The 11938-nt window shown below is 37.7% G+C and overlaps 1 protein-coding gene across 1 annotated transcript in view; it reads left to right on the top strand.

The window, feature by feature from the left end:
- LOC105048051 (protein DETOXIFICATION 52) overlaps positions 1-708 on the top strand; it is a 2184-nt gene extending 1476 nt beyond the window's left edge. Inside the window, exon 1 of the mRNA XM_010927238.4 lies at positions 1-708. This exon is cut by the window's left edge and continues 1476 nt beyond it. Coding sequence (XP_010925540.1) covers positions 1-411 — 411 coding nt within the window. The 3' untranslated portion in view covers positions 412-708.
- Positions 709-11938: the final 11230 nt, after the last annotated feature.

The following is an 11938-nucleotide window of genomic DNA, read 5'->3' as shown; positions in this document are numbered from 1 at the left end:
GTGGGGCTGTGCGAGCTGGGCAACTGCCCGCAGACGGTGGGGTGCGGCGTGCTGCGGGGGAGTGCACGGCCGGCCCATGCGGCGGGCGTCAACCTAGGGTCCTTCTACCTCGTCGGCATGCCGGTGGCCGTCGGGGTGGGGTTTGGCCTCGGCGTGGGCTTCACGGGGCTCTGGATGGGCCTCCTCGCCGCCCAGGTCTGCTGCGCGGGCCTCATGCTCTACGTCGTGGGGACCACCGACTGGAAGGCCCAGGCATGGCGGGCTCAGGTGCTCACGGGGAACCCACCTGCCGGGCCCAAAGAAGAGGAGGGTGGCAAAGTAGTTCATGATGAGGTGATGGCGGTCGAGGAAGGAAAGGGTGCACCCACTTGCTACGAGCCATTGATCTCCAGCAGAGCGGTAGATATTTGAGGCGCCACCTATTATATATAATGCCCTTCTGAATTCTAACTTTTAGATAGAGGAAAGATGATTTTGCGAGAATTATTGATTATATGATATTTATATTATATATATAATATATATTTTACTTTTCCTATCTAATTGAAGCTATTCTCTCGATAATTATTTGAGGGACTTTGTACTCATGGGAAATGACTTGTAGGAGCAGAGTGTGTGGGAATGAGTGCCCGTGACTTGGGGGTGCATTTGTATTTTAGACTTGTATTTGTACCTTGGCTCATAATTATATTTAACTATTTTTCTCAACTTAAAATGCTTCCTTGTAGTTATATGCTTGTTGTACGGCATGCCTAATAGAGTGGTTGGCCAACATTTTTCGCAACCTTACGATTCCATGATTGCTGAACTACGCACGTCTTTTTCGTTTCATTGGCTTGCAATTAAGTAGAGGCAGACAGAGGCCCCAACGTAAGGAATATGCAACAAAAAATGGGATCTTTTCCAGTTGTACGAGCCAAATAAAATTTACTATAAATGGTTCCGCTCTAAATTTTACTCCAGCGTTAGTGTACATTTACAGCGACGTTGGGGCACCAACAATAGTAGTAAAAAATTAACATGTTTGAAATGTTGTAGACTTGTGAAACAAATCTGCTATCTGCCAAGAAAACTATTAGAATTGCTGGAACAAACAATTATTAGCATCAGAGTTGTGGGGACTTAGAGTCCCTTGGAAGATGTCAATAATATCATTATTCGTTTATATCAGTAACTTAGTATAAGGAATATTATAGTTTTTAGATTTCTCAGTAGAGGAAGGGTATAGGATAACTTCCAAGAATTAATCAACTGGTAGCCTGTTTTCACTCCACACATCAGGATTCACTTTTAGCTGTTTTCGCTTGCAGCTCAATTGATGACATCCGTGTTAATTATACCAGCAAATTTATTGGTCAGCCTATATATATAAAAAATTTCCTCCAGCCATTCTAGTCACAAGGCCTTACAATCTCTATAAATTTAAATATCCAGTTATATATAGAATGTGTATCACATCTGTTTTACCTACAAGAATTCTCCACTAAATAAAAAAAATTGGAACAATGTCCTGATGGTAGCAGTACTACCACCATGTTTATAGCTTGCATAATATATTAGATGCCGGAGTATTAATGTAAAAAGATAAAGTGGATAGTGATTAATGAAAAAGCAATGGTGAACTAACATCAACCTTGGCAAAACAATCATGAAAAATCTAGATGAGACTGGTCATTGTTGAGGAAATGTGTTCCTTCACCCATAAAGGCAATTAAATTAGATGCCAAAGCCTTTTTTCTTTTCAAGGTCATCTGTGAGCATTGGTGGATTTAACGTTGTTACCATCACTTACAGTGATGATAAAATTGTTATGTTGCATCTTATATAATTTACGATAACATTAACAAAAATTAATTAGTTGAAGCATACTAATTTTCTTTTGCTAATTGTTAGCATATTTAAGCCAAGCTAGGCATTTCACCACAGTAAAAATTCCATTTTGCTACACTTTGGGGTGCAAAAGCTCCTTTCCTTGAAGCCCATTCTCTTGATTAAATAGTCCATTCAGAATATTTCTTTGGGTTAACGTGTACACGAGGTCAAATTTGGATAAAATGGACCATGAATCTAAAAAGTGAATCCCCATTGCGCCCAATCAGTTAGGTCTTTTTGCTCCAAAATCACAACCAATCTGGTTAGAATCCAAGTCTTCAATTCAGGAGTCAACCAACCCAAAGAAATTGGATGGGTTTGGCTCCTGTGTGGTAATGTTGTGTGGGTGCTAGAATACACTTATGAGGAATGCACCATTTAGAAAATAGGTTTCAGGAATGTTATATGGGTGTGCATTTAAATCCATATGATGATGCATTTCAGATATTTTGAAAACTTATATATAACCAAAAATCTAGATAATATCTTCTCGCTAGTCATTTTGAGAGAACATTTAAATTATCATAAATGATATCAGAGCAAATTGGGCTTATGATCCATGTGAAGTAAGGGATGCAACAGCACAAGTCCTTTTAGAATTGAGCACAGATTAATCATGATGTTTATGATTAAATTAGAATCTCTAATCTGGAAGTTTATGAATATCCATACATATATGTTTTAGTTCCTCGTTAATAAATTATATGCTGGACAAATTTTAAGTAATTAATCAGGGTCAATAAATTCAAAAATACCTTGTAGCTAGTTTTTTTGGGATGTGGTTCTGGATCTTAGTTCCACCTTAATTGTGCATTGGAAAAATTTTAGGTTCTAGTTCAAATTTTTGTCCAAGTAAATCATAGCATCCAGATCCAGTTTAGATGGGTCCCATCACGGGTTGGTGTGACCTATGAAAATGGACTCTAATATCTCATTGAGCTTTAAGAATTGAATGGAAACAAGGAGCTGGAGAGAATCTCAACCCGTTAGGCTAAAATGGATCTGGTTGTTGCGACCCAGCAGAATGGGATATAATCTGTAATTTGAACTTAAAAGAATTGAATGGGAACAATAAGTGGGAGAGAATCTCAACCCGTTAATGTTTCATTTATACCCAACAAATTCGCTTGTCTTCAAATTAAAAGCCACCACGTGTCCATTGCGTCATTAAATGCATGACTTCCGGGAAGGAAGGGGCTTCCTCTCCCTAGTTTTTAACAACGGATTCGAATTTATTCCGTCGCACGCTCTGTACTCTTATGCACGCGATCTGCACAGAAGAAAAAAAAAAAGGCCCCATGCAATAGGCGACGAGTTAATTCCAAGCCATCGCGAGCTGCCTCTTAATTTGAAGAAGGCCAACGAGCTGACGACGCTAAAACCAACATTCCATGCAACAAAATAATTCGCACCGCATGGGCCCAGGCTCGCGCTTGTCGGGGTCGCAGGGCCAACCCACGTGCCTCTAGGTCAGAAGGCAGGGATGGTGTGACACTCTAGCTTGGGTTCCAGTGTTCTTGCTTGGCCCCTAGCCTGTTCTGTTGGTTTCCTACCGTAGCACTAGCTTGTTCTCTTTTGCCAACACCCTTTTAGCACCTAAGATTGATAAAGATTTTAAAGCCTGACCGTATTCGCTTGTAGGTTAGGTATCAAGATTCATTGCTAGCTAGCTTTTAAGGTTGCTTAGAACCTGGGCTTATGTCGTTTGTTACATAGGGAACACTCTAGCTCCAGGTAATAATTAATAGCCTTAAATATTAATTAAGTTTTTCCTCGCTCATCTCTTTTGCTGAAGTTCCCTCCTAATTAAATGCTGGATATGATTTACATGATTGGATTTTATGGTCACAATAATGTATTGAGTGCCATGCGGTGTTTGTCAGACTTGAAAAGAAGGTGGTAACCATTGCTTATTCTCACCATTTTTGGTCATCTTGTCCGGTTGAAATGGACCTCTCGAACAGGGTCAGGGCCCAGAAGAATTATATATATGTTGATGGATCAACTGGGTCTTCTCCAATTGGATGCAAATAGTATCTGTTTCAGAGGATTTATTCTAGCCATTTTATTCATCTTCTACTCTTGAAGTAATTATATTAATTGCAGTCTTGTTAGGTAACCATTTTAGGGGGAGAAGGATAAGTGCCAAGCAACAGCATGCCCCTTTAATTGCAGGCCAACCATCCTTGTGTTGCCTCCAATTGCCAATACATGTTCCTGAACTTCAGGCAGCCAACAGCTAATATATCTCTTAAAATTTTGGGGACATGGGTGGGCAATATCTATCTGTCATATGGACAGTTTTTGTAATGGGTTAGCAGTATGATGATATGCTAGCTGCTTCCCTTGTCCCCCCATTATCTTACCCTTGATTGAGATTGCTACATTTTTGTGCAAATTAATCAAAACCTACTTGAAGCTTCAGAACGTTGTCATCCAAAAAAACTCTTATAGTCTACTTCCTCTTTTCACCTCTCTTCTCCCATTTTCTACCTCCCTTTATTTTGCCATTCTTTGAGTTGCATCATACCTCTCTTTCGTCGACTGAATGAAAGCAGTGAGGCCCATGTCTTAACGTTTCAAAACCAGGAAGAAGAAAAGTAATTTTCTCAGTGCCGCAAACTATGAAAATAACCAGAAGGTATCAAGCCGTTGATCAAGCGGGAAGCCATTGGACGCAAAACCCACAATCGAATCCTGTAAGCATTGCAGCAAAAGCATTAATTGAGGTCCTACGCCCGCATTCCTTAAGTTGTTAGGGTCGCAATTATGACTGCCATTCTTAATTATATGTTGGGAAAACGAAGAAAGAAAGATAACAGCACCATCACCCACCATTATGCTCCTCACATGGATGGACATACTGTCCTTGTTGTACAGTTCCGGTTGTACAGTTCCGTTCGCGCCAAACGCAGTCCATTGAAGAAATCATCCTTTAGTGATGGGTACTCTTACCATATTGTCCATTGTGTGTGGGGTTTCTCTTGGCTTTTCCCCAATCTCAACACCCTTTATGCACCATCATCATCCCCTACTGTGCATGTCTATGTAATAATCGTTCCTGCTATGGGTATGTCTGGCTAGGTTTGGTAAGAAAGTCCGGGCTATCCTTGCATGTGAGGCTCAAAGCGAAGAGAGAGAGAGAGAGAGAGAGAGAGAGATGCCTCCATGTGAAAAGTACAACTTGTTTTCTCAAATTAATTGGCATGGACATGTCTCCCCCACAGATGGCCTCTACGTCGCATGTGTATCCCAATATGCTCACGTTCTCAGACCATCATGGTTACCCCCCGGTAGGTTGACACAGGGGCCCATGCAAGAGAGAGAGAGAGAGAGAGAGAGTACATATTTCTAGCTAGAAAGATGCATGGCAAGTACCATCACCAGGGTTTTAGGGCAGTAAGTACCAAAGTCTCGTAGTTTTTCAAGATGACTTGCTCCGAGGCCAGATTAAAATAGTGTATCTAAATTCTAAGGGTGCGTCTGGGCTTAGTGACAAGAACAAATGAAACAATCCATTTTTATGTAAATTGTGAAAACCGAGCCCTCGAAACTTGGAAGCCGGACCCACTTGTGTTAATTCTAGTCGTTTAGGTACAAATGGCGTTTGTCTGGTACAAGGCATGGAGGAATGGGTCAGGAGCCGTGACGGATATAATTAATAATTCTTTTATGTATCACATGAAAGAATTATGGTACAACCTTTATTTACTTTCTCTAAAGATTTAAACGGCTGGGAAAAGACCAGCTTTTATGCAACGTACCTTTTTTTTTTGGTTTTTTGAGAAGACGAGTTTCCTAAGGACCATGCATGCACACCATTAGTGGCGCAAAAGGATGGCCTCACACGTGCACTGCATGCTTTTGGAGGTATTAGATTATAACGCATCACTAACGAAGTTGTGGCCCTTGGATGGTCCAAAATGAGCCACCCGTGAATCACTTAAAACTCGTAGCTCGTAGGTCTCCGGGTGAAAAGAAAAGGTGCCAGCGGAAATACAATCTCAATAGTACTGCATGGAGGAGAGAGAGCAGCCATCCAGATCTCTCTATAGTGTGGAAGAGTTGTGAAGAAAGATAGAGAAAATGAACAGAGATTTAGACAAGGAAAACTTCATCTAATTGTGTTCTTCAATGCGTGCCGATCACATGCTTGTTACCATTCTGAATTTGTTCACCAGTGGGAAGTCATAATGAAAACTCGACTGTTTTATTTCAGACATTTGTCAATATTTTCGGTCTTTAACAAAGCTCAACCGAGTAATTAAAGTTAATTGCTGTTGATCCGTATTTTTGTCATTGGATTCTTATGAGTAAACATTTGAGAGAAAACCTCTACGAGAGCACGGGAGAGAAGCAGTTTATATTGTTACAAAGAGGAAGTCACCAAATGAGACAGCAGATAGGTCTAGGCATAGACTCCAAGATTGAACATGCCCTGCTTCTTTAATTACTACTGTTTCTCATCTCATATTCTTATGTAAAGCTCGAAAGCCGCACGAAATATCCCTCCGTAAGGCTATTCTTTTTCCCTTGGGCCTCTCTCTCTCTCTGTAATTAACTTCTAAAAAAAGAAAAGGCTGTTGGCTTATCTGAACTCTGAAGTGTTTGATAAGACCTTAAGCTTTGGCTCATTCCTTGGCCGTAGTGCTGGATGATGGTGCGGTTGGTTGTCCAGATTGTTGTCAACATTGTGATGGTCCCAAATTCGATTCGGTGGGCTTCGCATATGTGGCTCTGCCACTGGTGTACATCAGAGTGCTCTTGTCACGTAGAAGCAGATGTATCGAGTCTGACCCGAGCCTCGCTGTATGAAATCGCTCGCTGTGAATAGTTTGTATCTTGGCTTGTTGCTTGTGAGGTGATGTTGATTGGCTCCTTGCTCCTATACAACTGCATCTGCACTACAATTTTAGTCGTGTTCGAAATTGAGCACCCACGGAATTTTGTTTCATTTGTACTGCATGCTTTCATTTGTTTTAAGATTGTTTTAAGGACCAATTTCTAGTATAATTCTTTTAGTATTAATGTTAGAGAGAGAGAGAGAGAGAGAGAGAGAGAGAGAGTAAAGGTCACCCGGTTCGCCAAGCTTGTTGTTCCAGCCCTGATTTCAGTACTTTAGTCATTTCCAAGCCTGTTATGTTATGGAAGCACATTGAGCCTGTTATTTATAACTTTCCATTTGCATTGTTATTTTGTTGTTTATAGCTTAAAATGACGTTCAGCAGTAAAAATGACAGCATGATAGACATGTTATATTTTCATAAACATTATTTTATAGCTAAATAATTATTATCTTTGAATTATCATAAGCATCAAATGTTCTTCCAGTTATTTGGGTTTAGAAAAATGTGGATCTTCAATCATCACGCGTTGCTATATACTGCTCTCTCCAAATTTATATTAAGATATTAGACATAAAGATTGACAGATTCTTGAGAGTGTTGAATAATAATAGCTTCTACTAGAGTCATAGATTTTTATCAACAATGCTAAATGAAGATGGTAATGAAATCACACGTCCTTGGCTCGAGCCCAGCACAGCTATTCCCATTATCCCATATCCTCCAATGACTATCATGCAATAATGGACCGGCCCAAGTAATATATCGGCCGATCAAATGCCTGGTGGAGGGAGATTCTTTGTGCACCACAGGTGGTGTAGAAAATCTGACGTGGAGTGCACCATTTTATCCTATTGGTCCATATAGCTAGCGCTTTCCAACACGGTGGAGGGAGATTCTTTGTGCACCACAGGTGGTGTAGAAAATCTGACGTGGAGTGCACCATTTTATCCTATTGGTCCATATAGCTAGCGCTTTCCAACACGCATCGAAAATACCTCTATTTTTTAAAAAATAATGACATCTTGTATATAGTAAGTCATAATTTTTATCCACAGGATGTCCTAATATAACATAGGATGTCATAATATGCACAAAATATTATAATTTTTTTTAAAGAATAGAAGCATATTCGTCATTCAAAATTTTTAAATAAAAAAAAATAAAGCTGCAGGTATTAAATACGCATTAAAAAATGGTCGGACAAAAATGCTCCTTCCATATTATGACATCCTGGGCTAAATTATGATTTCCTATGCACACGAAAACATAATATGCCAAAGGATATCATAATATGCTGCAGGATGTCAAATTTTTTCGTAGAATGTCATCACAGAATGTCATAATATACCACAGGATGTCATAAGACGGTGGACCAATCGGATAAGACGTGCACTCCATATCAGATTTTTCTACATCGGCCATGGTGCACAAGAAATTTCCTGCTTGGCGGATGGTTGATACAGTGCTTGCCCGAGTTTGGTTTGAATCCGGCCTTGCCTGGCCTCCTAATATATTTGTGTTTTAAGTCTAGAAGAAAATTAATGTTTGTAAGATCAATCAGGGCAATCCAATACCCCGTCAAGACTTGTCGTCTTAAAGCTAAGCAGCAACTTCTTAAGCAACTCCTCACTGCTCCGTGACACGCAGGGGCCTGTGTGGTAGGATCACGAAGCAAGCCCAGAAACTCGTCAATCCTACACCATTACGAGAAGGCCGAGCCCACCACGATGATAAAGGGCTCCTGTTGTTTTAATGGGTTGTCGGCATGGCATTGCAAGGCCTGTGCGTCCCAACCGAACACGCCTGTAGGCGGGCATGCGCTTAATGGGCTTTGGGTTGGTCTTGTCATGAATCCAGCACTGTTAGCACTTTTGGCATTAAGCATAATTAGGTTTGGGTCGTAAATAGGCAACACTTATTAGTGTGTAAAGTTAACATGTTGATTATGTCATCTCAAAAACTAGTTTTCATAATTATTAAACGGGAAATACAATATGACCTATATTGTCTACTAAACGGTGGGCATGGGTTGGAATTAGTTAGCCTGTTAAATGGATCAAGGTTACGCAACTTGTGCTAATGTTCCTCCTTTGCAGTAGTCAAATTTTATTCTAGTGTTCTTGTACGCTGTAATCAATTTCGTAGTTAAAAAAAGATAATGAGAATTACAAAATAATAATAATAATAAAACAAAAAAGCTCGATGGCTAGAATGTCCAAAAACCGGAAATGATCCCAAGTTAGCATGCAGGTTAGGTTCTATCCAGAAAGAGTAACGAGAAAATTTTGTTTTGTCACCCTAATCATCTATTTTGCAAAGTGTTTCCTATGGTGCCAAGAACCACCGTACCATGAAAGTGAAACCAAAATCAATTCAGAGCTAACCAAAAACAACGATGTACTAAGTCCATGATCTTGATGAGTCCACTGATTTACTATCTTCACATCATCAACGGCTGCGAACTAACCAATATTTAACGAGTCCACATATTTTCTGTATATTAAATCTTGTAATTTTTTTTCTCCCATATCTTGCATTCTACTTCATTTTTTCATTTATAATTCGGTGTCCATTCCATATTTATCTGGTTCTTGCTAGATTAAATTATTTTCAGTTTCTTTCATTTTTTATTTTTCATTTCAAGTTTTGAGCTTTTGTATCTTAATTTTTTGGTTATGTATTTAATTTTTTAAATTTATTTTGTTTCGTTAACCGGATCAAGAGACCATCGACATGGTCATGCCGATCTTCAAGAGAGGGGAACAAAAATTCTTTGTGCAACGTGGGTGGTTTAAAAAATCCAACGTGGAGTGCACCATTTTGTATGATTGATCCATGTAGCCATCATTTTCTAACACGTATTTAATATTTATAATTTTATTTTTTTATTTAAAAATTTTATATGATAAAAATATTTCTGTGTTTTAAAAAAAAATTATGATATCCTATGATATATTATGATTTTGTATATGCAAGACGCTATAATATGGCCCAAGATATCATAATATGAAGGGGGCATTTTTGTCTAACCACTTTTCAACGTGCATTTAATACCTGTAGCTTTACTTTTTCGTTTGAAAATCTTGAATGTTAAAAATACTCCTATTCTTTGAAAAAAATTATAACATCCAGTACATATTATGACATCTTGTGGACAAAAATTATGACTTTCTGGATGCAAGATGTCATAATATGGACATAGGATGTCATAATTTTTTCAAAAAATAGAAGTATTTTCGTCATTCAAAATTTTAAACGAAAAAGTAAAGCTTCAGACATTAAATGCACGTTAGAAAGCAGTGACTACGTGATATCTTGTGGACAAAAATTATGACTTTCTGGATACAAGATGTCATAATATGGACATAGGATGTCATAATTTTTTCAAAAAATAGAAGTATTTTCATCATTCAAAATTTTAAATGAAAAAGTAAAGCTTCAGATATTAAATGCACGTTAAAAAGCGGTGACTACGTAGATCAATCGGACAAAGTGGTATGCTCCATATTAGATTTTCTACACCACCTGCAGTGCACAAAGAATTTTTCAAAAATGATAAAGCTATCGGAACGGACTAGATAGGACTGAGAATGAAGATGACCCATTGAATAGAAAGTTGGGCCAGTATCCAAGCCCACATCCACCTCTCAAGTGGACGGGGCATCAACATGCGACGTCAGTAGGCTCAAAAGGCCCAGTAGATAATAAATTCACCAGGAACGAGAGAAATTTTTGGGCCTTCCTCTCCACGGCCCATCCCTGCTCTGGCTGGACCGTGAACGTCTCTAATCTATTCATTTAGAGTAATTCTTTGTGCACCATATGTAATGCAGCAAAAATATATCGCTCTATCTTATTAAGCCATGTAGCCATCGATTTTCAATTTGCATTTAATGCCCGTAGTTCTACTTTTTCATTTAAAATTTTGAATGATGAAAATACCCACTTCTTTTGAAATAATTATGATATCTTGTGGATATATTATGATATCTTATGGTCAAATTATTATTTCTTGTATAATAGAAAGTTATAATTTTCTTCCAAAAATCATAATCAGAGAAAGATATTTTCGTTATTGAAAATTTATGAAATTTTTAAATAATGAAAATATTCTTCTATTCCTTATGATATTATTCTGTGGCTAAATTATGACTTGCTGTTGTGCAGAAAGTCATAATTTGATCATAGAATGTCATAATATACCATAGGATATTATAATTTTTTTAAAAGATGATGAATATTTTTATCATTTAAAATTTTAAATAAAAAAATAGAATTACAGGTATTCAATACGCATTGAAAAGCAATAGCTACATGGCCCAATAAGATGGAGCAGTATTTTTTTGCGGCACTACATGCGATGCACAAAGACTGTATCTTCATGAGTAATTTTTTGTGCACCATATGTGATGCAGCAAAAAGCACCACCTATCTTATTGGGCCACGTAGCCACTACTTTTCAATGCACATTTAATACCTGCAGTTCTACTTTTTCGTTTGAAATTTTGAATGAAGAAAATGCTCCTCTTCTTTTAAAAAAATTATAACATTCTATAGTCATGTTATGACATTCTGCGATCAAATTATGACTTTCTATACAATATAAAGTTATAATTTTCTTTCAGAAGTCATGAAAAGAGAAGAACATTTTAGTTATTGAAAATTTAAAAAAAATTTAAATGATGAAAATGCCTGTTCTTTCCTTATAACATCCTATGACCAAATTATTACTTGCTATTGTGCAAGAAATCATAATTTGGCCGCAGGATGTCATAATAAATGATAGAATGTCATAATTTTTTTTAAAAAAGAGAAATATTTTTATCATTCAAAATTTTAAATAAAAAAATAAAATTATAGGCATTAAATGCGTATTGAAAAATGGTGGATATGTGGCCTAATAACATAGGGCGGTGCATTTTTGCTGCATCACGTGTGGTGCACAAAGACTTTTTCTTAATGAGTAATTTTTTATGCACCGCATGCGGTGCGGCAAAAATGCATTGCGCCATTTTATTATTTGTAGTTCTGCTTTTTTATTTAAAATTTTGAATGATGAAAATACTCCTCTTTTAAAAAAATTATAACATTCTATAGCTAATTTATAACATCCTATAGTCAAATTATGACTTCCTGTATAACATAAAGTTATAATTTTCTTTTAGAAGTCATAAAAAGAGAAGGGTATTTTCATCATTGAAAATTTATCAAATTTTTAA

This window comes from Elaeis guineensis, chromosome 7 (assembly GCF_000442705.2).
Source record: "Elaeis guineensis isolate ETL-2024a chromosome 7, EG11, whole genome shotgun sequence".
Taxonomy (NCBI): Eukaryota; Viridiplantae; Streptophyta; class Magnoliopsida; order Arecales; family Arecaceae; genus Elaeis; species Elaeis guineensis.
The sequence above is the reverse complement of the archived record's forward strand: the minus strand, read 5'-3'. Positions and strand labels throughout refer to the sequence as shown.